This window comes from Vombatus ursinus, unplaced genomic scaffold (assembly GCF_900497805.2).
Source record: "Vombatus ursinus unplaced genomic scaffold, bare-nosed wombat genome assembly UNPS02009205.1, whole genome shotgun sequence".
In the NCBI taxonomy this organism is placed as follows: Eukaryota; Metazoa; Chordata; class Mammalia; order Diprotodontia; family Vombatidae; genus Vombatus; species Vombatus ursinus.
In genome coordinates, this window is record NW_020948983.1 from 47,333,397 (window position 1) to 47,357,671 (window position 24,275).

A 24,275-nucleotide genomic window follows, 5' to 3' on the forward strand; every position below is an offset into this window, starting at 1 on the left:
GTAACACAGCTAGTAAATGTTAGGTCCAGGATATGAATCCAAATCTCTTGAGCCCAAATTTCCATTCCTTCCTTGTCTCTGTTAGCATGTAATGGGAATGGCCACAATCTCAATGTCCCTACCTGATAAAAGTTTTCATCTCTCTCTACTGGGAGTTTTTTTTTCCCTATGGAAATGCATTTATAATTTTAAAATGAAAGTAACTGGTAAGAAGGATATACTTTAAATAAATTCCTTTTATAACCAACTTTGCTGGAGCATTTATTCAGTAAAGTGAAGAATACTATATATTGGTCATATAATGCTTTGTGATATCTCTCACTGTCTTGAACTATTATTTAAATATCTTCTTATTGTTTAACTTTTCATTATTTCCAAGAAAATGGTAAGATTCTTGAGGCCAAGGACTATGTCTCACAATTCTTTGTATCCCCTATAAGATTCAATAAAATACTTCATTCATAATAGCTACTCAATGGTTATGTGTTGATTGAATTTAATTGGATTCTGAGCATAGTTTATAGTAAGAAAACAATATAAACCAAAGGCCAAAATATATAAAAACCAGCCCCCTAATCTATTCACCAAGTAATAATACACTGACAAAATTGATTTGGTCAGTCAAAGGTTACAGGTACTAACCATCTTTCCAATCATCATAACATAGGGGCCCAGGTACTTGTTCACACCAAAGATATCCAGGACTCTGATGTACCAGAAAATGATATCCACACAATAGATTACTCTGCCATAGCCCATGTAAGGCTGATTCTGAAGGCGAAGAACTGCCCCAATCATGAACACTGAGATGGCCACAAGGTCAGTGATATTCCAGTATTCCTGAAGCCAGACTTTCACTTTCTGACTGAGTTTGCCTGGTTCTGACATCAGTATCTGAAAGCAGAAAGCCAAAGAGAAAGACATAATAACTGAATCCAAATCAAAATGAACAAAAGGAATGATACCAAAAGTATATCAGAGGTCCTCATTTTTTCTTTCATTTAATTCTAAGCCTGGAAGAACCTCCAGCAGTCCAATAGATGTACCTTCTCAATCACTCAATAATCAAGTATTTATTAAGCACCTACTATGTGCTAAACACTGCACTAGGTGCTGGGGATACACAGACAAAAAAAGAAACAGGCCCTGACCTCAAGGAGCTTACATTCTATCATAGAAGTCTGATGGGTGTGTATCTATCTATCTATCTATCTATCTAGATCTACATGTAGATATAGATATATGGAGATATATATATATATATATGTATATGTATGTATGTATGTAGATACATATATATAAAGATTTCCAGGGAAGGAGAGTACATATAATTTCTGAGGTCCCTTCCACCTCTAGATCTACGATCCTATCCTCCTATAATCCTTCCTTCCTTACCAGGTTTCACTTTTGCATAGGCATTACAATCAAGAAATACTTTCTAGACAGGTGGGGAGCCTGAAGGCCACATGTTGCCTTCTAGGTCCTCGGGTGCAACCTTTTGACAGAGTTCATGTTTTACAGAACAAATTCTTTTACTAAGGGGATTGTTCTGTGAAATTTGGGGCTGCACTTGAGGACCTAGAGGGGCACATGTGACCTCGAGGCCACAGGTTCCCCACCTCTGTTCTAGACTCATAGAATGTTACAGCAGGGAGGAATCACTCCATGACTTTGGGCAGATCTGGCACTTCACTTCTGATCCTCAGGTTGTTCATATGTACAAATGATGGGATTAGACTAGATGCCCTCTGAGGTCCATTCCTACTCTAAATCCATGTTGCCATGATCCTAGAGATCATCCAATTTAACCCTCTTATTTTACAGATGGGGAAATTGAGGCTTAGAGCAACCAAATGACTTTTTCAAGATCTCTCAGCTGGTAAATAGTAGATCTAGGATTTGAAAACAGATCTTCTGACTCCAAGGCTGGAATTTTTCTGCTAAAGTGCATGTACTTCTGCCTCTCATTTAAGGCTAATTCTTTATGTAGCTGAGACTCAACTCATGAACCTCTGTTCTTCAGATACAAGTAGATCCAGTATAAGAGGATAAGAGGATATGGGGATGGGGGTAGAAGTAGGGACAAAGAGGAGGGAAAGGATGCTATTTAAAGGGGTCGCAAGGCCCTGACACAACCTGAGAGGCATGCCACACAATCTGCCTGAGCCTCAGTTTTCTCAGTGAGATGTATATAATAAAAACTTTTCTACCCACTTTACCTGGTTTTGTTAAAGGTCATATAAGATAATTGATATGAAAGAAATTTATAAACTGTAAGGCATTAAACAAATATAAAGGTTTTGCTTGTGTTTTAGTGTTCTTTGTGCAAGGAATCCACACAATTTTTGTTTGAGGTTTGTTTTAGGAAAATTTGTCCATAGAGTTGAATTTGGCCACTTTTTATTCTCAGAAAAGGAAAACTGTATAAACCACGTTCCCCTTTAGCTGTCCAAGAAATAGACCAATTGTCAAAATGGCTCATTTTAGGTGCCTGGTAGTTTCTGCCTCCTTTCTTGGGGTGGGGGAGGAAGGGGTAGCATGTTAGCCTTTTTTGCTATGGACCCTTTGGACAATCAGAATAATGTATTAAAAATTCATAATTGAAGGAAATGCTGAATTTCAGATAGAGATTAATGACAATAAAAATGTTATTTTTCCCATTCCAACAAACTCCCTGAAATCCAAGGGGTCTGTGGACTCCAGTTTAAGAATATTTGCTTTAGATACACTGTTGATTTATCCCTAAATATTTTATGTTGCATTGAATTCTTTAATTTGTAAACTCAAATGCTCTTGGAAATAGGTGGACCATAAATCTTAAATTAATAAAATATACTTGAAGATTATAGATCTTCTTTAGAAAAGTCTTTACTCCTCAGGGAAATTTTGGGCATGATGGTGTGTTAAATGTTTTGGTTCTTTAGAATAAAAAACAAACAAACTAGATATGAATTCTAGGACCCTTGCTAGTAGACTAAGGCAGCAATTTAATATAATTACCTCTCTTATTTTCTCTAAAGCGAGGGTCACAATATAGGAGATAACAATCCATTCTTGAAGAGAGGGCCATCGTTCCATCCTCACCAAAATAATATAATTAAATAGCAGTAGGTAGGCCAGATATGATATCTTAAAAAAATAGAGAGAAAGAAAAGAAAACCTGTAAGACATATCCATTAACCTTATCATTTTGAATGGGAAAAGAGATGGGGACCAAAAGAGGATCATGAAGATATAATAAGTGACTATAAAGTTCCTAGGACTGACCATAAAATTCCCATCAATTTACTAATGGCTGCTGTCCCCATAATTCTCTGATTTTTCCTCTTTGCATTCTTGTATGATTATGACTTGGAAGTGGGAAAATTGAGGTAGTCAATTACTTGTTCTAGACACCAGAGCCATAACTAGGATTTTTTGATCTCATTGAAAATATCCCAAACCACACCTGAGGCAAATGACACAAAACATACTCTCAGGTGAGGGGGCTAAGCACACCAAGTAACAGAGGGGAGACAGAGACCCCAAGACAGCATCACAAGTCACCTAGGTAGAGGCAAAGGGTGAGATATTTGGTGGACAGGAAAAGGGTTTCCCTCAGCCTGCTATCTAATAGTTTCCTATTATAAATCATTCTTTTTTTGGGTTGAGGACCCACTAGAAGATACTAGTTCTTTTATTTCTATCCTACTGAAGAATTTAAAATGCTATCAGTACTCTTTAAATTTAGGACCAGGGCAAAAGATTGGTTATCCAATCCTAGTTGTAGCTTTTCAGAACACCTACAGTCGAACACCACCTGTTATCATATAGGGAGAGTTCCACTGAGTGGCATTCAGAGGCATCATAAAGAACATCTGACACGTTCTAAGGACTTGGAAGGGACAAAACTGGGGGAAAAAAACGGTAGATGGAAAAGAGTGAATGGAAGAAGCACTCACACCCACCATCAATACTTTACATGAAGATTGGATCAGAGCATTGGACAAGCAAGCCAAGCTGAACTGGCTGAATGGAGCAAAAGCCCCAGCCTCAGCCCCATTCCAAGCCTATATGAGGTAATTACTCTAATAATTATTCTAGATTAAATACTAGGTATTTATTAAATAGGTAAACACTCTAGATTAAAAGTACTTTGTTGGAGCAGTTACATAGTGCAGTGGAAAAAGTATTGGACCTGGAATCAGGAGGACCTGAATTCAAATATAGCTTCAGATACTTACTAGCTGTGTGACTCTGGGAGAGTCACTTAACCTCAAAAAATGAAAATAAAAATGAAAATAAAAATAAAAATAAAAATAAATACTTTGTGCCCTTCACCTTTTTGAACTTCTGGGTTGTGCAGTTATGCCTACCCAGTTATATCATTGGTGATATGATAAATAAAATCTGATTATAGAACCTTTTGTTCATTAGAATACCATAGAGTCATGTTCTTTTAATTTGTCTTTTTTTTTAAAAAAAAAGAAAGCTACATATGCTCCCACTCTCCATTGCCAAATTTCAAAATTATGTGGTAATAATGACTTTGAGATATCTCAACTGAAGTGAATAGGATCTGAAATCTACCATTCTGAAGTTCCTCCAGTATCAGATATATTACCCTGAAAGTATCATTCTTTTAATTTTTTTGTATTTCATATAACATGACTTATAAATGTACTTTAAATTAAATTAAAATTTTAAAATTAAAAATTTGTTTTATCTTCTATTCATTTTCCTCCTCCCACTGAAACGAAAAAGAAAAAAAAACCCTTGTAACAAATATGATATGACTTTTAATGCATATATAACCCATGATCAAGAACTTAAAGCTTTGTGTTTACCTATACTGAGTTTGCTCTTGGGAACTTCTCCTAAATCACTGTTTTACTTATGCTCCCACTCAGGAATATAAATATGTGCGTATGCATTTATATTTAGTACACACCTCACATTTCCTCTGGGAACCTTGAATTTTGGCTTGTGCCTTATTCTTTTTTACAAAAGATAAAGGGCCCTCAGATGCTATGCAAGCATTCAGACTTACAAAAACATCATATATAAGATAGGCTTTATTGAACCTGACAAAATCCCAAGTGCTTTGTTGGGAGTACTCAATCTTAGGGTGGTCCCTGGGTAGTTAAGATCCTTCATAGAGAAAAATTGAATTGTCTTGATCATGGTCTCAGATGTGAGTATTATATGCTTTCTGGTGAAATAAAGCCTGTGCTATATTTGATATATTGTCTGCCTAGGGGCTTCTATGGGAGATGAGGGCCCAATTTTTGTGAAGACCTAAATATGAGCTAAATTCTTGCATTTCTGTGGAAACCTTTGGTTGAGACACAAGTCAAAAAAGAGTATGGTTATTGAGAAGCCTCTAAGGTTGAATGCAGTCCATGGAAAGCCAGAGCATTGATTCTAGGCCAGTGGTTACATATATCATATATTCTTTTAATAGGGATAATGCAATATTTGATTGCAGTTATGTCAAGTGCTTGTAACAATAAAAATCTGGATTCCACTTTAATCAAATATATTAAATGCTCAATTTTATACTTCAGCTTAATTAGTTGAATTTCTAATAATATCCTGCTATTTGACTCATTGTCTTAACATCAGTTTTCATGATTCTAAAATGTCTGAGTAATCACTGCTCAAAACTTATGAAATGGCATAGGCACTTAATAAATGTTGAACTAAATTAAATTGAAAGAAGATCCCCTTACTGTGTAAAACCAGAATTTAACAATGGGGGCATTATAAAATTCACAAATCTTGGTTCCAATGGGGATACTCCTTTGCTTTTTATTTCCATTCTCCTCATCCCCTTTTCTTGAGCTAGCATCAGCATTTGCATCCTAAAAAACAAACAAAAAAAACCAGAAAAAAGGCAAATTGTAATGGATATATAATTATATTGTCAAGAGGGAAGCTACTTACCACTTCACAATATTTGTTTTCATGAATAGCAGACATAGTATGGTTCTTTATCAATGTAATCAAATCAAGACTCTGAAGTTTTAACACTATTTGAACTTTCTCTCTATATAATTATTACAAAAAAAAATCTCCAAAATCACATATTTTTACAGGCCCACAGTAATAAGCACCAAGAAAAAAAGTAAAAATGAGAGTACAATATTAGAGTCTCAGAAATATATATATATATATAATAAAGAAAATGAATAGTGTTACTATGTTTTATCACTCACTGACCATATTCTCCTCTTCTTTTTCTTTGCCATCTTCATTTTCCTTTGATGTTTGATATGAAAAGTCATCATAGGTGCGAAATTCCAAGAACAAAATTGTAGGGGGAAAAAGAATCCCCATTATAACCTATATAAAATGACAAAGATATATCTATGTAAACTCCCTTAATTCCTCCATATGTTGTCTTGTTCTTAAAATGACAATTTACACTGGATAATGACAGTCTTTTAATTCAACTTTCAAAAATCACAATCAACCTCTGAAACAACTTAGCATATGCATGCTACCCCCAGATTCCTGTGGCTAGATTTGGGCTATTTGACAGAATTATTTAAGGTTAATAATTTTGAAATAGAAATTTAATTTATTGATGAATGGCAAATAGTGTTACTTTCTTAGCACAACTGCAAACCAGAGATACTCAGTGAAATAACAAAACTGGTAAGTATCCCAAATAAAACTCTAAAAATTAACATTCCTTAGTAACATGGTCAGAGATGTTTTACAGAGTTTAATTACAGGTAGAATCTGAGAATATGAGTAGTGGTCCATTTATTCAACTTAAAATGACTGATTTAATGTTGTTCAACAAGGGAAGGATTTTAATTAGTCACAGCCTAGAAGACAATAGGTTGCCATGCTCCTGAGAGCCAGTCTCATTGACATGCTTCTCAGTGTTGCCTCTACAATAGTGAGGTTCCCTGCTTTCCCTTCCTCCAACACTCATTCATGCCAGTTCCTTGAATTCATTTTTGTTCCCAGAGTTGAAAACTGGCTTTTTATTCCTAATCTCTAAACTAGAATTAACAAAGACAAGAAAAGCCTATTTTAAATCAGAATCAAGCCTGTTGCATTGAACTGACCAATTCTTATAGGAATCAAAGGGAAATTTGATACTTTTGTTTAATATTTTTTGTCTTTTGCACAATGGGAGAAACTGTGCTTATCTACATATGTCATATACATATATTATACACAGAAGCATTCTGTGGGGCAGAAGTAATATGAATATAATAAAATTATAGTTACATGTGTCTTGGAGTCATTATTTTTTCATTTTCAAAGTTATTTATAAAATCAGTGCTTTACATGTTACATGAGATTGTAGGTTTATAGTTAGAAGAGATCTCAGAAGTCATCTAGTACAACTGTTATATTTTGTGGATGAGGAAACCAAGCAACTCTCCCAAGGTCACACGGGTAGTAAAGTAACAAAGGTGGGATTTCAATCCCTGCCTTTCGAGTCCAGAGTCAGTATACTTTTCCACATGACATATTACTTCTATGCTGGTGCATGCTCAGATCTCTTGAAAGTTCTCTTAGAGTAGTCTACCCAATTAAAATATTAACAGGAGATATATAGCATAATTCTAGAATGGGAAGAGACCTTAGTGATGTCCTTTTCCAGTTCCTTCCTTTCACAGATAAGAAAACTGAGGCCCAGAGAAGGAAAGTGACTTACTCAAGATCATGCAGCTAGCGAGCTATAACAGCAAGTCATAAAGACAGGAACATTGAATGTGACCTGGAGCCCAGGGTGTGCTGATACATGTTTTAACAACCAACTGGGGGAGGAGGGACGTGTGCCCATGACATACTTTTAAATTTAATCTGCATTATTGTTTTCTCTATCACTTTCTTAAGTCAAGACAATCAACAGAACAATAAATCAAACCCTGATTTTGCAACATCTGCAGGTTTCCAAGGTGTAAATACTCAAACTGAAAATTTATTTTTGTATTTGGGGGGGGAGTGGCTAGCCTATGGGGTTAAGTGACTTGCCCAGGGTCACAAAGCTAGTAAGTGTCAAGTGCCTGAGATTGGATTTGAACTCAGGCCTTCCTGACTCCAGAGCCAGTGCTCTATCCACTGCACCAACTAGTTGCCCCTCAAACTAAAAATTTAACAATTGGCTTTGGAGAGCCGGTACAGTGGGCTGCAGCACTCCCCTGCCTGGAGATATTTGGTTAATGAGTACCAGAGACAAGCCTTCAACAGCTACAGCAAGAAAATACCTTAAGACCTGGGTTTTTCCTCATCCGGAGTCGTCCCATCCACATATCTGTTAATAGCATTTGGCTGCAGGTGTGGGCAATGAAGTCTCTGTGTTTGGCTGCCACAGCCAATTTCAGGCAGGTGGAGTTACTCCAGTTTTTTAGCTCATAGGTCAGGAGTTTCATGGCAATCTGTTCATCATGTTTATAAGACTGGTCCAACAGCTCAACAGCCAGCTGGCCAAAGTCTCTGAAGAAACAGAAATGAAGGCTTTGATCTTTTAAAAATTATAACTGTTATTAAGATGTCTATGTTTGTAGATCACAGAATCAGAGTAAGAGAATCTTGATATGTCAAGGATACTTAGAGGTGATCTATGCCAAGCCCAGAGTCCCTTCTCTAGCATCCCTGACAGATGGTCCTTCACCCTCTGCTTGAACACCATCCTTAATGTGGGACTCACAACTTTATGGGGCAGCTAAGCTTATTGTTGGACAGTTCCAGATATTAGAAAGTCTTTGATACAAAGTGTGCTTTTCTATAACTTCACATATTGGTTCTAATTCTGCTTTGTGGAGAAGCACTGAACAATCTACTCCCACTTCTATACGTCAGTTCTGCATATTTTAAGACATCCACTTAGTTACCCCTTAGTCTCCTTTCCTTAAATTACATTTCCCAAGTTCCTTTAATTCTTTTTTGTATGCATGGTTTCCAGACCCCTCACCATCCTGGTTATTTTCATGTACCCCCTTTCAGCTCAGTTTTCTTGCTTGTATGTCAGGGGCCAGGCTGATGCAAGCCTGTAAAATGATTTGCATAGGCAGAGAAAAACTTTTGTGCCTAGAAGTAGAAAGATTCTGCATAGATGACATACTGCCTGTACCTTTGGGAATTTTTTAGAGTGATAGACGCTATGTAGGTCTCTTCTATGTCATTTTCCCATGCTTTGATTAGAAGTGTCCAAAACAATAATTTTAAAGTTATCAGCAAAATTAGTTAAACCAAATTTGAAGTGTAAAAAAGGACCTCTCCCTTTGCATAGCCACAAACCACAGAGTATAGAACTGGACTGAACCTCTGAAATCAGATGATGAAGAACCAGATGGTTCTTCAAAACACAGTCACCTTCAGAAAATTCAAGTGTTATTATTGGAAATTTTGCCCATTTCTTCTTATGGTTCTTGTAACAATAAAGTTTGACTTCACTATAGATTTTTTTCTTCATACAAATAACTACTCTTCCCATGTTTTTGTGTTCTTTTATACCTACTTTGTGTTCTAATAGCTTTCTGCCGGTTCAGAAACTTTGCTTGAAGAAGTATGTTTAAAAAATTATAGGTAGAAAATATTAGACCTTAGTCCTTTGAATTCAATAGACATTTATTAAGTACCTTCAGTTGTGCACTGATATGTTATTTATAAGGCACTGATATGTTATTTATTTAGTTTCACAAACCTGTGATATTATTTGTATAAGGAACTCCCAGCGATAGAACTACCTTTGGCAGTATATAGAGACATCTACTTTTCAACTGATAGTTATAGAGAAGTACTTGTGGAATGAGAAAAAAGTGACTTGCCCAGAGTCACAGAATCAGTATGTGTCAGAGTCAAGACTAGACTCCAGGTCTTCCTAACATAGAGGTTAGAGTCCTATCCACTATGCTACACTCCATGCAGTAATTTATCCATCCATCAATCAACAAACATTTATCAAGTGTCCTGGAGATACAAAGAAAAAAATAAAATGGTCCCTTCCCTCAAGGCTATTGCTATATCTCATACATCATATTAAAACAAAATTATTAATGAAAAAGTTCCAAGCATTAGCCTATGTGAGAAATATACTTTTCCCTAAATGAAAAAATGGAGGGGCTGAAAACCAACTTTAATTGTCTTGAAAAACATCATCAAGGTACAGCTGCAGTATAGGGTCAAGAATATAGGCTTTTTAGGGGGCAGCTAGGTGGCGCAGTGGATAGAGCACCAGCCACAGAGTCAGGAGGACCTGAGTTCAAATGTGACCTCAGACCAAATATTTGACACTTACTAGCTGTGTGACGCTGGGCAAGTCACTTAACCCCAGGTGGCTTAAAAAGAAAAAAGAATATAGACTTTTTAGGCTGAGAGCCTGGGTCTGAATCCCAGGTCTTATGTGATCCTATGATTTATGGCTTACTACTTCAGGGTTGGTGACCTTGGGCAAATCACTTTGCCTTTATGGGCCTTCCTGTAAATTGGGTGGATGGGGCTGACTGAGCCCAAGATATCCAATGATTTGTATAAATAGATTAGATAAGCTGACATTTATATAGCACATTTAAGTGCAAAGTGCTTTACATAGAATATCTCATTTGGTCACTAACTTTGAATTGTTGTCCAAATCCTGAGAAATATCATCGACCAGCTCACTCTCTGATGATTCATGGGCCATGGATTTATAGAGTTTACAAGCCACTAGGGCCTTGGCCATGGACTCTTCCCCTCGCTGCCACAAGAATATTGCCATTTTTTGCCGTTTCATCAGTACAGCCCACACCATTAACTCATGGAAGGGGTATTGGAAACGGCTGACTGCAGGGTCATCCACATCAATGTCTATTTCCTCTTCCTTTTTCTTTTTCTTCTTCTTTTTCCCTTTGGTAGGTGGCTCATCATCCTGAGAAAAGAAAAGCATATTTCTCATTGAGAGTCAAATTTTCAACATATGACCCTTATTCAAATATACAGGAGTTGTGTACTACTGGGGAAAAATGGAAACTTTCTACTGGAGGAATAAAAGACTCAGAGGTAAATTTCAAATTTTAAATTTGCATATTTGGGGATTTTTTTATTTGGAAAATAAAGATATATATATATATATATATAATGATTGTTTATTGTGAGGACAAACAAATTACAGTTACATCAGACATTATAGAAAAGAGATGCTATTTTAAAATTTTATTTACTAACTATATTTGACAAGAAATAAATTCTAATGTTCCCAGGAGAAAGTCTTGGTAGAGACATGAGCTAGAGAGAGATTTTAGTGAGAAGCCCTCAGAATTGAACTTGGTTCAATGAAGACTAGCGCTTCAGTTCTTGGCCAAGGATTACATGTGTTATGTAATCTGAACTGGGCCCTTACTGCTGTACAGCAAGCCTTTTATTCTTCCCTACTTAATTTCTTCCTTTTGATCTTCTTATATCCCAACTCCCTCAAGCGCTATTCTAGACCTCTTCTCAAACCCACAATGCTAACCAGACTCCTACCCATTTCCCTCAGCAGATCTTCTTGCCTCCAACTTTACTGGTAAAGTAGGGGCTATCCACTGTAATTTCTTTTATTTTATCTCCCCTATTCCACATCTTAAAACCTTCTATATCTTGATTCATTTACTATCATCCAAGCAACTGCTTGGATATGTGGGGTAATGAAGAGTGAGGAGTCCAGGATAATGCTTATATTATGAACCTGGAAGACTGGAAGGATGGTTGTGCCTTCAGCAAAAATAAAGATATTTGGAAAAGAAGGTTAGATGGAAAAAATTGAGTTCAATTTTCAACACATTCTTTTTCAGGTGTCTACAGGACATTCAGTTTGAAATGTCTAATTGGCAATAGGACATGATCATCCATGTATATGACTGAGGTAAGGTGGAATACTAGATCTTGGAATTTGAGGAGATTATTACCTAGGAGGTTAGGGTGTTTGAAGGGTCATCAACATGTACACTGAAGCCCACTAAGTCAGTGAGCCAGATACTGAATTCTTTGAGAAAGGAGGGAGAATGAATGACCTATCAATTGGTAGACAGTAACCATTATTACCTAAATTGATTAATACATTTTAATAGTATTTTTCCCCCAATTACATGTCAAGATAATTTTTAGCATTCATTTCTACAAGATTTTGAGTTCCAAATTTTTCTCCATCCCTCCCCTCCCCTCTTCTTAAGATGGTAGGCAATTTGATATATTATACATGTACTATCATGTAAAACATATTTCCATATTAGTCACAGTTGTGAAAGAAGAAACATATCAAGAGGAGAAAAACACAAAAAAGAATAAAGTAAGTGGGAAAAGGGTGCTTTGATTTGCATTCAGAGTTCATCAGTTCTGTTTATTTGGATGTGGATAGCATTTTCCTTCGTGAGTCACTTGTACTTATTTTGAATCATTGTGTTGCTGGAAAGAGCTAAGTCATTCATATTTGATCATCACACAATGTTACTGATACTCTGTACAATGTTTTCCTGGATTTGCTCATTTCACTTTGTATCAGTTCATACAACTCTTTCCAGGTTTTTCTGAAATCTGCCTGTTCATCATTTCTTATTGTACAATAGTATTTCATTACATTCATATACCACAGCTTGTTTAGCCTTTCTCTAATTAATGGGTATCCTCCTCAATTTCCAATATTTTGCCACCATGAAAAGGGCTGCTATAAATATTTTTTCAAATGTAGTTCCTTTTCCCTTTTTTATGATTTCTTTGGGATACAGATCTGGTATTGGCACTGCTGGATCAAAGGGTATGCACAATTTGGTTGTCCTTTGAGCATAGTTCCAAATTGCTCTCCAGAATAGTTGGATTGCTTTACAACTCTACCAACAGTGCATCAGTGCCCCAGTTTTACCATATCCTCTCCAACATTTATCATTTTCCTTTTGTGTTATATTAGCCAATCTGATAGATATGAGGTGGTACCTCAGAGTTGTTTTAATTTGCATTTTTCTAATCAAAGGTGATTTAGAGCACTTCTTCATATGACTATAGATAGCTTTGATTTCTTCATTTGAAAACTGCCTGTTCATATCCTTTGACCATTTATCATTTGGGGAATGATTTGTATTCTTACAAATTTGACTCAGTTCTCTATATATTTGAGAAATAAGGCCTTTATCAGAGATACTTGTAATAAAGATTGTTTCTCAGCTTTCTGCTTTCCATCTAATCTTGGTTGCATTGATTTTGTTTGTGCAAAGGCTTTTTAATTTAATATAATCAAAATTACCTATCTTACATTTTGTAAGATAGGTATCTCTTATTTGGTCATGAATTCTTCCCTTCTCCATAGATCTGACAGGTAGACTATTCCTTGCTCTTCTAATTTGCCTATGGTGTCACCCTGTATGTCTAAATCATGTAACTATTTTGACTTTATCTTGGCATATGGTGTGAAATGTTAGTCTAAACCTAGTTTCTGCCATACTGTTTTCTAGTTGTCTCAGCAGTTTTTGTCAAATATTGAGTTCTTATCCCAAATGCTGAAATCTTTGGGTTTATCGAACAGTAGGTTACTGTAGTCATTTACTACTGCATCTTGTGTACCTAATCTATTCCACTGATTCACCACTCTATTTTTTTTTTTTTTGGTAAGGCAATTGGGGTTAAATGACTTGCCCAGGGTCACATAGCTAGTAAGTGTCATCAGACATGAACTAAGGTCTTCCTGACTCCAAGGCCAGAGCTCTATCCACCGTACCACCTACCTGCCCCACTGCTTTATTTCTTAACCAGTACCAAATAGTTTTGATAATTCCTGCTTTATAATATAGATTGAAATCTGGTATTGCTAGGCCAACTTTTTTTTGTATTTTTTTCATTAATTCCCTTGATATTCTTGAACTTTTGTTCTTCCAGATGAATTTTGTTGTTATTTTTTTTAGCTCTAAAAAAGAATTTTTAGTATGGCACTGAATATGAAATTAACTTAGGTTTTTACTATATTGGCTTGGCCTACCCATGAACAATTGATATTTCTCCAGTTGTTTATATCTGACTTTATTTGTGTGAAAAGTGTTTTATAAATGTGTTCATATAGTTCCTGGGTTTGTCTTGGAAGGTAGATTCCCAAATATTTTATATTGTTTACAGTTGTTTTAATTTGAATTTCTCTTTCTTTCTCTTGCTGCTGGGCTTTGTTGGGCATATAAAGAAATGCTGATTTATATAGGTTTATCTTATATCCTACACCTTTGCTAAAATTGTTAATTATTTCAGGTAATTTTTTAGTTGATTTTCTAGGGTTCTCTAAGTACACCATCATATCATCTGCAAACAGTGATAGTTTTGTTTCCTTGTTGCCTATTCTAATTCTTTGGTTTCTTTTTCTTTTCTTATTGCAATAGCTAACATTTCTAGTACTGTATTGAATAATAGTGGTGATAACGGGCACCCTTGCTTCACCCTTGATCTTATTGGAAATGCTCCCAGCTTATTCCCATGACAGATAATACTTGTTGATGGTTTTAGATAGATACTACTTATTATTTTAAGCAACACTCACTTTATTCCTATGCTCTCTAGTGTTTTCAATAGGAATGGGTGCTGTATTTTGTCAAAAGATTTTTCAGCAACTATTGAGATAATTATATGATTACTGTTGGTTTTGTTATTGATATGATCAATTATATTGATAGTTTTCCTAATATTGAACCCATCCTGCATTCCTGGTATAAATCCTACCTGGTCATAGTGTATAATCCTTGAAATATGTTACTGTAATCACCTTGCTAGTATTTTGTTCAAAATTTTTGCATTGATATTCATTAGGGAAATTGGTCTATAATTTTCTTTCTCTGCTTTAGCTCTCCCTGGTTTAGGTATCAGAACCATAATTGTGTCATGAAAGTAGTTTGGCAGGACTTCTTCTTTGCCTATTTTCCCAAATAGTTTATATAGTTTTGAATTAATTGTTTGATAGAATTCACTTGTGAACCCATCTGGCCCTAGGAATTTTTTCTTAGGGAGTTCATTTGTGGCTTCTTCAATTTCTTTTTCTAAGATGGGATTATTTAGGCATTGTATTTCCTGATCTGTTAATCTAGGTAATTTATATTTTCATAAATATTCATTGATTTTGCTCAGATTGTCAGATTTATTGTCATATAGTTGGGCAAAATATTTCCAAGTGTTTGCTTTAATTCGGACTTGTACAACTTGGCAGTGGGTATGGGTCAAAATTAAAATAGATTAACTTCTTTGGGCCGCAGATAGATTAGATTAGAGACAGACTGATGATAGTTGCTGCGGGTCATGTGACAAACAGGAGAGTGTGCAGTGGCAACTCTACATTTTTCATGGGCTGCAGGAAATCCTTTGGTGGGCTGCAAGCAGCTTGTGGGCCTTGTGTAGGCCTCTTCATCATTGGTGGTGATTTCACCCTTTTCATTTTTGATACCAGATATTTGGTTTTCTTCTTTCTTTTTTTAAATCAAATTAACCAATGGTTCATGTATCTTATTGGTTTTTTTTTTTTCATAAAACCAGCTCCTAGTTTTATTTAGTATAATTTTTTTACTTTCTCAAACACAATAATTATTTTTTTTTTACTTTCAATTTTATTAATCTTAACTTTGATTTCCAGGGTTTCCAATTTGCTGCTCAGTTGAGGATTTTAAATTTGTTCTTTTTCTAGTTTTTTTTTAGTTGCATTTCCATTTCATTGATCTGATCTTTCTCTATTTTGTTGATGTAAGAATTTAGAGAAATAAAATTTCCCCTAAGTACTGCTTTGGCTGCATCCCATTAATTTTGGAATGTTTCATTGTTGTCATTTTCTTTGATGAAATTATTGACTGTTTCTATGATTTGTTCTTTGACCCACTTACTCTTTAGAATTAGATTATTTAGTTTCCATTTAACTGTTAGTCTGTCATTCAACTGCCCTTTGTTGAATGTAATTTTTATTACATTATGATATGAAAAAAATGCATTTAATATTTCTGCCTTTCTACATTTGATTTTGAGGTTTTTATACCCTAATACAGGTCAATTTTTGTTTAGGTGCCACATGATGCTGAGAAAAAGGTATATTCCTTTTTGTTTCTATTCAGTTTTTTCCAAAGGTCTGTCATGTCTAACTTTTCTAATATTCTGTTCACTTCCTTAGTTTCTTTCTTGTTTATTTTTTGGCTGGATTTATCAAGTTCTGAGAGGGGACAGTTGAGATCTCCCATTAGTATAGTTTTGCTGTCTATTTCTTCCTGTAGTTCACTTAACTTCTCCTTTAAGAATTTGGATGCTATACTACTTGCATATAGTTTAGTATTGATATTACTTCATTGTCTATGGTACCTTTTAGCAAGATGTAATTTCCTTCTTTATCTCTTTTAATTAGGTCTATTTTTGCTTTTGCTTTGTCCGAGATCAGGATTGCTACCCCTGCTACCCCTACTTCAGTTGAAGTATAATATATTCTGCTCCAGACTTTTACATTTACTTTGTGTGTGTGTCTCTGCTTTAAGTATGTTTCTTGCAAACAATGTATCGTAAGATTCTGGTTTTTTATCTGCTCTGCTATCAGTTTTATGGGAGAGTTCATCCCATTCACATTCACAGTTGTGATTACTAACTGTGTATTTCCCTCCATCCTATTTTCCCTCCTGTTTGTCCTCTCTCTCCTTTCACCCTTTCCCTCCTTGACAGTGTTTTGCTTCTGTCTATTGCCTCCCCTGGTCTGCTCTCTCTTCTGTCAGTCCCCCATCCCTTTACTTAGTCTCCCCCCCACCACTTTCCTGTCATGTAAGATAGATTTCTATATTCAATTGACTGTGTATATTATTCCCTCTTTGAGCCAATACTGATGAGAGTAAGGTTCAAGCAATGCCCATTGCCCACCCTCCCATCTTTCCCTCTACTGTAATAGGTTTTTCACACCTCTTCATGTGAAATAATTCACCCCATTCTTCTTCTCCCTTTCTTCTGCACCCAGTGTACTCCTCCTTCTCATTTCTTAATTATTTTTTGTTATTCCCTCAAATAACCTTATACCTGTACCCTCTATCTATGCATATTCCTTCTAGCTGTACTAATAGTGGTATAATTTTTAAGAATGATGGGTATCATCTTCCTATGTAGGGATGTAAACAGTTCAATTCCATTGAATCCCTTATATTTTCTTTTCCCTTTTTACCTTCTTAGGCTTCTTCTGGGTCTTGATATTGGAGATAAATTTTTTTGTTCAGTTCTATCTCCTTATGAAAGCTTGAAATCCTTCTGTTTCATTGAATGACCATTTTCCATTGGAGTATTATGCTTAATTTTGCCAGATAAGGGATTCTTGGTTGTAGTCCTAGTTCCTCTGCCTTCTAGAATATCATGTTCCACGACCTCTAATCCTTTAACGTTGTAGCTGCTAAGTCTTGTATAATCCTGATTGTGGCTCCCTGAGACTTGAATCATTTCTTTCAGGCTACTTGCAGTAATTTTTCATTGACCTGATAGTTCTGTAATTTGGCTATCATGTTCCTTGGAGTTTTTATTTTGGGATCACTTGACTGAGGTGATCAATGAATTCTTTCAATGCTTATTTTGCCCTCTGGTTCCAGGATATCCGGACAGTTTTCCTTGATAATTTCTTGAAAGATGCTGTCCAGATCCTCTTTTTGATTATGTATTTCAGGCAGTTCAATGAATCTGACATTGTCTTTCCTGGATCTATTTTTTAGGTAATTTTTTTTTCCAGTGAGGTGTGTTACATTTTTCTTCTATTTTTTCATTCTTTTGAATTTGTTTGATTCTTGATGTCTCATAAAGTCATTGACTAATACATTTTAATAAAGTGAATTTCAAAGGAGAATTTGCTGAGTGGTGGTACCTAGAGAAATTCTGTAAGTGACACTAGGGAGCATTATTATTCCAACTTCCATTTTAGGACCAATGTGACAGTGGGTATGAGAGAACATATAACTACTACTAGAGAGGGTGAGTAGTTACGCAGGGTCATCTGGTCTTTCTGAATACCTGGAGATGAAAGGAGCATGAGAGGAAGAAGACCTCAAATTCCACAGGGTACAATGGAAGGAAGGGGAGAACAGAGTTCCAATGGAACATGGGAGGAACAAGGTTGAAGAGGATGAAGATGGGAGAATAGAAGTTGGGAGTTGAAGAAGAGTAGGTTTAGGGTTAGGCAGCTAGTGGTTAAGTATCAGGGATTGAGAGACTTCCATCTGTTGATGGTGGAAGTTATAGCTATAATGGGTGGGAGGAGCTACACTGAAGATATAGAATGATTAGAAAAACAGAATATCCCAGGGTTGGTTCTTAAGGGTTTCAGTGACTCTGACTCTTGTAGTCTCTTGCTTGGGCTCCTTTTCCTCCCAGTTAGGCAGTCTATCTGTCTATCTGTCTATATCTATATATAGAGATATTATGCATGTATATATGTACATGCACATATGTATACATGTACACATGCACATATATGTTTTATACTGATATAAACATAGAAGCGATACGGTATCACTTATACTGCTATTATATTGACAATTACAACTGAAATTACCCTAGACCATATTTCTTTCATGCAATTTTATGTTTAAGTGTAGGCAGTAAAATGAGCCAGTTGCCAACAATGTATTTTCAAGTAGAAGCTCTTCCTAGACCTAGACCTAACTTGTAACAGAAATATTTATAAATAGCCAGATAGGTGGTACAGTAGATAGAGCACAAGTCTCAGAGTCGGAAAGACCTGAATTCAAATCCAGCTTCAAACAGTTACTATATGTGTGAGTGAGCTTGGGCAAGTCAATTAGCCTCTCTTTGCCTCAATTTCCTCAATAATAAAATGGGGATAATAGTAGCAGAATTGTTGTGAGGATCAAATGAAAATATTTGTCTAGCATTTAGCATAGTGCCTGGCATATAGTGGGTGCTATGTAAATGCTTATTCACCAATTAACAAATTAATTGCATCCAAATTGGTGCTGCTTAAGTGATTTCAAGAATGGTTGGAAATTGGAAATTAAGTAGTGTGGTAGAGACCATCTCATGGAGCATGCCAGGAATAGAAGTATTCCCTGGACTTGGCCATTTATACTCTGGCCCTTGGCTGGACAAATTCTCTATGTCATATGACATACTCTATGACATAGAGAATTTCCAACTGAGGCCCCCACTCTGTGGGCTATTAGAAACTAGGAGAAATAGTTTCCGGGCTCTCTTTTGAGGCACTCTTTGTTGAGACATAACCAATGCCAGCTGTCACTTGGACTGCTTGTAAAAGGAAATTCTCATCCCTTTTCATCCCTAGCAACAGCTAGGACAGCCACCCACATGGCAGTAAGAACATGTGCTTACCTAGGTAAGCCTGAGATGGTCATTCAAATCCTGGCAGCCTCCTCTGCTTTGCATTTCTTTCTGTGAATATAAATCATTGACTAGCAACCTGGAGAGATGAAAGGTTTCATCCTTACTGGCTATCTCAGGAGTTCAGGAACCTGGGAATTCCCACTTACCCAGCAGTTCTGGTGTACTGAGGGCAGTAGGAGCAGAAGTAAAGGGATGCATTGTCCATAGGGAATTTAAAAACAGTAATAAAACCAACTAAAAGTTGGCGGGTTTTTTTTTTATTGTCACTATGTGCTGGCAATTTGAAAAAAATCTTTTGTTGGTCTAAGTATAACACAATTACTATGTGACCACAGTGAGCCCTAACACATGCAGATTCAACTACAGGCTTGGAGGGTATGCCCAAACTGATTCAGTCATTTGAGCTCACAGTTCATGTCTCCAATCCTTATGGTACTACATATCCCTGGGTTTGTTAAACAGTAGATCCAAAATAAACAACAATAGATGTTGATTGTAAAGAAGAGGAAGAAACAGAGCTTGAGTTATTTCGACTCTGTCATTCTATGACACTTGGGGTTTTATTATGTTTAAAACACTGTAACAAAGTGTAAGATGTGAGGTGTGATGGTTTTGTTTGGTAAATGCAAATTTTAGTTCATACATACCACTATACTGAATTTGAATAATACCTTTAACAATGAAATTTATTCTTTTTTTAAAATATTATTTTAGAGCTAACAAATGAATTGAGAAAATAAAACATTACATCAGGCATATGACTTAGTAGTTGCCTAAATTATAACTATTATGGACATTTTAATTTTATCAAAATAAACTTGTCAAATTTGATTTTTATGAATCTATCAAACTTATGTAACCCACTCAAACACATTTACATGGAACTCTCAATGCTCCATGACTGCAAGAGGGGTGGAGTTGGTGAGGGCTTGGGGGAAAAGAGATCCTCGTCTTCTAGTTTCCAGGTTCAAGAAAGAAAACGCTTGGTTTTAAATTCTCACTCTAAGGTAAATTCTTTAAAGTTTCTATTGTAATAAACTGTGGATAGAGACTTGATGATCAAGGTGTTGGCTCCTCTATCCCTCAGCTTTTCGCCAGAGTCTATTTGTCCCTTCAGGTATCTGAAAAGAATCTGAAACTACTAGTCCTCTTTCTTGAAGATGGAAACAGAAGACCAGGTTCTTTTTTCTCCCAAGTTCTCACCAACTCCCTCCCTCACAGGCATGGAGCATTAAGTAATCCATTTCCCTCAATAAGGATACAAATGGGTTTTGGGGGCTGGATTACACTTAATCTTATTTTTAATACTTTTCTTACCTATTTGAATATGTGCCGCTTCATGTGAAAGAAACTTTTTGAAATTAAAATTCATAAAAAGTGTTGTTTGATCAACTCTGAGTGAAGCCAGATCAATAAATCTGGCAATACTATCTATTGAACATGAACATACAATGAAGAATAATTTTGATAAAGTCATTAAGAAATTTGCAGATGTTAAGGCTTGAAAAGAGAAACTGTTATGTTATTATTCATTACTGTGATAGACCAATATGTGGTTATAAGTTCTTTTTCTTTTTTAAAAAAATACATTAATATAATTTAAAAGCATTAATCCATTACTTTTTTCCTTTTTTTTACCATATGTATTTTATTTTTCATTATTTTTATTTTTTTACTAAAATGATTATATGTACAAAGTTCAATAAAAGTCAGTTATAATTATCCACATCTTTTCTTGGCCATTATCATTTGTTTCATTTCATGATAACTATTAAAAAAAGAATTTTGTTATATGGAGAAGGAGGCTGTTAAAAAAAATGATCTGCTCCAGGTGTCAAATATATTAGCATAGGCAGTATGCCACACCGTCCAGCAGGAAGTGATTCCTGCAACTCCACAGCTTCTTGGAGGAAGAGGATATAATCATCACAAGGATCTTCCAACAGCTGAAAAGGCCTATGAAAAATGTGTCCTTCTTGCCCAGATGTTCTAGATCTCAAGGTGCTGCTCAGACAGTGCAACCTGATAGGGAAGTAAAATCTATTCACTAGTTTTATAAGTCTCCCAAGAGCCCATCCTACTCTCAGAGAGAGAGAGTACAATAGCGTGAGGGGTTACAGTTTATATTTTAAATACATGTAAATGTATATTTATGAGTCTTTTGTATCTTAAGTGTTTCTCTTGTGGTGGACGAAATAAATATCTGTCCTATACTTGCTATTTACTTTGTAAATTTAGTCACCTTTCAACTAACAATCCTGTTAATAACCTTTTGGGGAGATTCTAGACATAAGCCTAACTTAAGCTTTATTTAAAAGATTTTCCCTGGGACTTTGGGGGGATGAATGAATCAATGGATCTATGGATGTTCGGGTGAATGGATAGATAAATAAATGAAAAAACCATTAAATACCATCTATCAGGCACAATGGGATATAAATACATAGTCCCTCTCCTCAAGGAGCTTCCATTCTAACGGGAGAACATAGAACATAAAGGAGAGCTAGAAATTGGGATGAGGGTGAAAACTTGGTTCTGGACATGATGAAGCAAAATTACTATTAATGAGTTTAGAGTCCCAAGGACAGAATCCAGGTTCTGGGGTGGGAGTTTGAGGAGGATGGACAGCATATAGGAGGCTTGGTTTGAAAATGTCTGGGCAGCAGGAGCATAAACCAGAAAGTGTGAGGGGAAAAAAAAAAAACACCTGACGCCTTCTTTTAGAGTTCAGTCTCTGTGAGGACTGAACCTAATTCCATTTGAGCCTAGAACTAGCACCTTATGTGGAAGAGGGCCTTGGGCCTTGAGTGATAGCAGATTCATGTTTGCAAAGGGATTTTCCTTTAGCACAGACATGAACCTTGTCACTTTCTAACTCCATCAACTTCAGTAGTTCCCTTCCTATTGCACCTGGGATAATACATAAAACCCTGTTTTTAGTTTTTTAAGTCCCTCCATAACCTGGTCCCCACCTATTTTTACAGCCTTATTGTACATTACTCTTCTGCATTTTGTCATCCAGCAAAATTGGCCTCTTCTCTGTTCTTCACACTCCAAATCATATGTCTGTGTCTTCATACCGGTGGTGTCTCATGCCTGGAATCGTCTCTCTCCTCACTGCTCCCTCATAAATCTCTCTTCTTCCAAGACTCAACCCAGTCACTTATCTTTTACATGAAGCCTTTCCTGATTCCTCAGTTGCGGATACCTTCTCTCCCATACTACCAGGCACTGAAATACTTTGTATTTGTTTTACTGTCTTTATGTTTATCCTGTTTATACTTATTCTTATATATTTTGTTATCTTCTCTGTTAGATTGTAGGCTCTATTGAAGAAAGATATTATTTCATTCACTATACTTCTACCTCCAGAACCCAAGGTCAGCTCCTGGCACATGTTGTTGAGTCTTTTCAGTCATGTCCAACTCTTCCATCTAGGGTTTTTTGGCAAAGAGATTGGAGCACTTTGCCATTTTCTTCTTCAGCTCATTTTATAGATGAGGAAACAGAAGTAAATAGGATTAAGTGACTTGCCCACGGTCACACAGATAGTAAGTATCTGAAGGTGGATTTGAACTCATGAAGATGAGTCTTCCTAATTCCAGACCCAGCCGTCTATCCACTGTGCCACCTAGCTGCCCTTCCTGGTACATAGACACTTAATAATAATGCTTGTTGACTGATCCTTTCCTCTTCTTCAATCTTGTTTGCATTATTATGTATTTAAATTATGTATTTAATGAGGTTTTCTTTTGTTTTTAAGTATGTGGAACAAAGGTAAAAATTAGTCCAGAAACATCCTAGTGATCATGAATTCCAAACCTGTAGGTTCTGAATCAGGGTGTGCTGGAGATAGTTACAGCAGGCTCAGGAGAATCAATTGTTAAATTTTTAGGGTGAGCATTTATACCTTGGAAACTGGCAAATGCTACAAATCAGGACTTGATTTTTGTTGTTGTTGATTATTTCTGCTTAAGAATAAGTGATGGAGAAATGTTAATAATGCAAATTAAATTTTAAAATGTGGGGTATGAAAAAATCTGGTTGTTAAATATTTACCGACATAGTCTTATTCTGAATTGATAATCTGTTTTATTTTTCACTTACCCCTTCAGAACTTTTCTCCACTTCCTATTTCTAATGGCAGTACTGTTTTAGTGACACAATTGATTGGAGAAGCACATGAATTTAAAGAATTAGCTACCAATTTTTTGCAATTTGGTTGGTTGGGAGCACAATGCTCAGAAATTTCATCAGAAACAATATAAACCACATTGCTATTAGTGCAATGTTTTAGTCGTTTTATTTGGTAAACGCAATTTCATTTTAATTCAGACCCAAACATTTACCTTCAGAATTTAGCACAATCTTTGGTGTTAAATGGCATTCTTAAACGAGTAAAAATACATTTTGGGTATTTGAATTTGCATAATCTGTTCTGCAATTACATCTGCTGCTTTTATAATAATAAATAACCAATGTTCTTTTCCCACTCTTTTGGCATAATTCAGTAATACCACCTGACTAAAAAAATTTAGTGAGCAGATCACTAAATAGGCTAAAAATGGCAATTAAACTAGCTGAAGAGTACATCAATAGCAATACATACATGTTGGCAGACAAAATTTATCATTAAATGAATATAAAAGCAAAAGCACTAAGAGCACTGGACAGTAGTATTTTAATTAACCCTTTAGTCTTGGAAAACTCAACTTACCTCCATCCCTAGAAGTTTAAGAGCCTTAGGCTGCATTAAAAGAAACAAAAAATCAATTAGTTGTGATTAGAATTCTCTCCTAATTATTTTCTTTTTATGCGCTTAATGTCTTGACTTTTACATGATAGACTAGATCAGATTGATTAGATATTGTTGTAATTTAATAAATGTTTCCTCTCATTGGTATTGGTATGAAACATCACAGAAAAAGAGAAATCTCAATATATCACTGGAAGTCCTATAAGAATGCAAGACGCCTCAAATCCAGGTAGAAATA

The 24,275-nt window shown here is 35.8% G+C and overlaps 1 protein-coding gene across 1 annotated transcript in view; it reads right to left on the minus strand.

The window, feature by feature from the left end:
- TRPM1 (transient receptor potential cation channel subfamily M member 1) overlaps positions 1–24,275 on the minus strand; it is a 167,339-nt gene that overhangs the window by 34,070 nt on the left and 108,994 nt on the right. Inside the window, exons 16-22 of the mRNA XM_027851493.1 lie at positions 23,999–24,028; positions 10,563–10,855; positions 8,214–8,442; positions 6,202–6,324; positions 5,712–5,843; positions 3,001–3,129; positions 643–894 (exon numbers count right to left, since the gene is read on the minus strand). Coding sequence (XP_027707294.1) covers positions 643–894; positions 3,001–3,129; positions 5,712–5,843; positions 6,202–6,324; positions 8,214–8,442; positions 10,563–10,855; positions 23,999–24,028 — 1,188 coding nt within the window. The remainder of the gene's footprint in view (positions 1–642; positions 895–3,000; positions 3,130–5,711; positions 5,844–6,201; positions 6,325–8,213; positions 8,443–10,562; positions 10,856–23,998; positions 24,029–24,275) is intronic.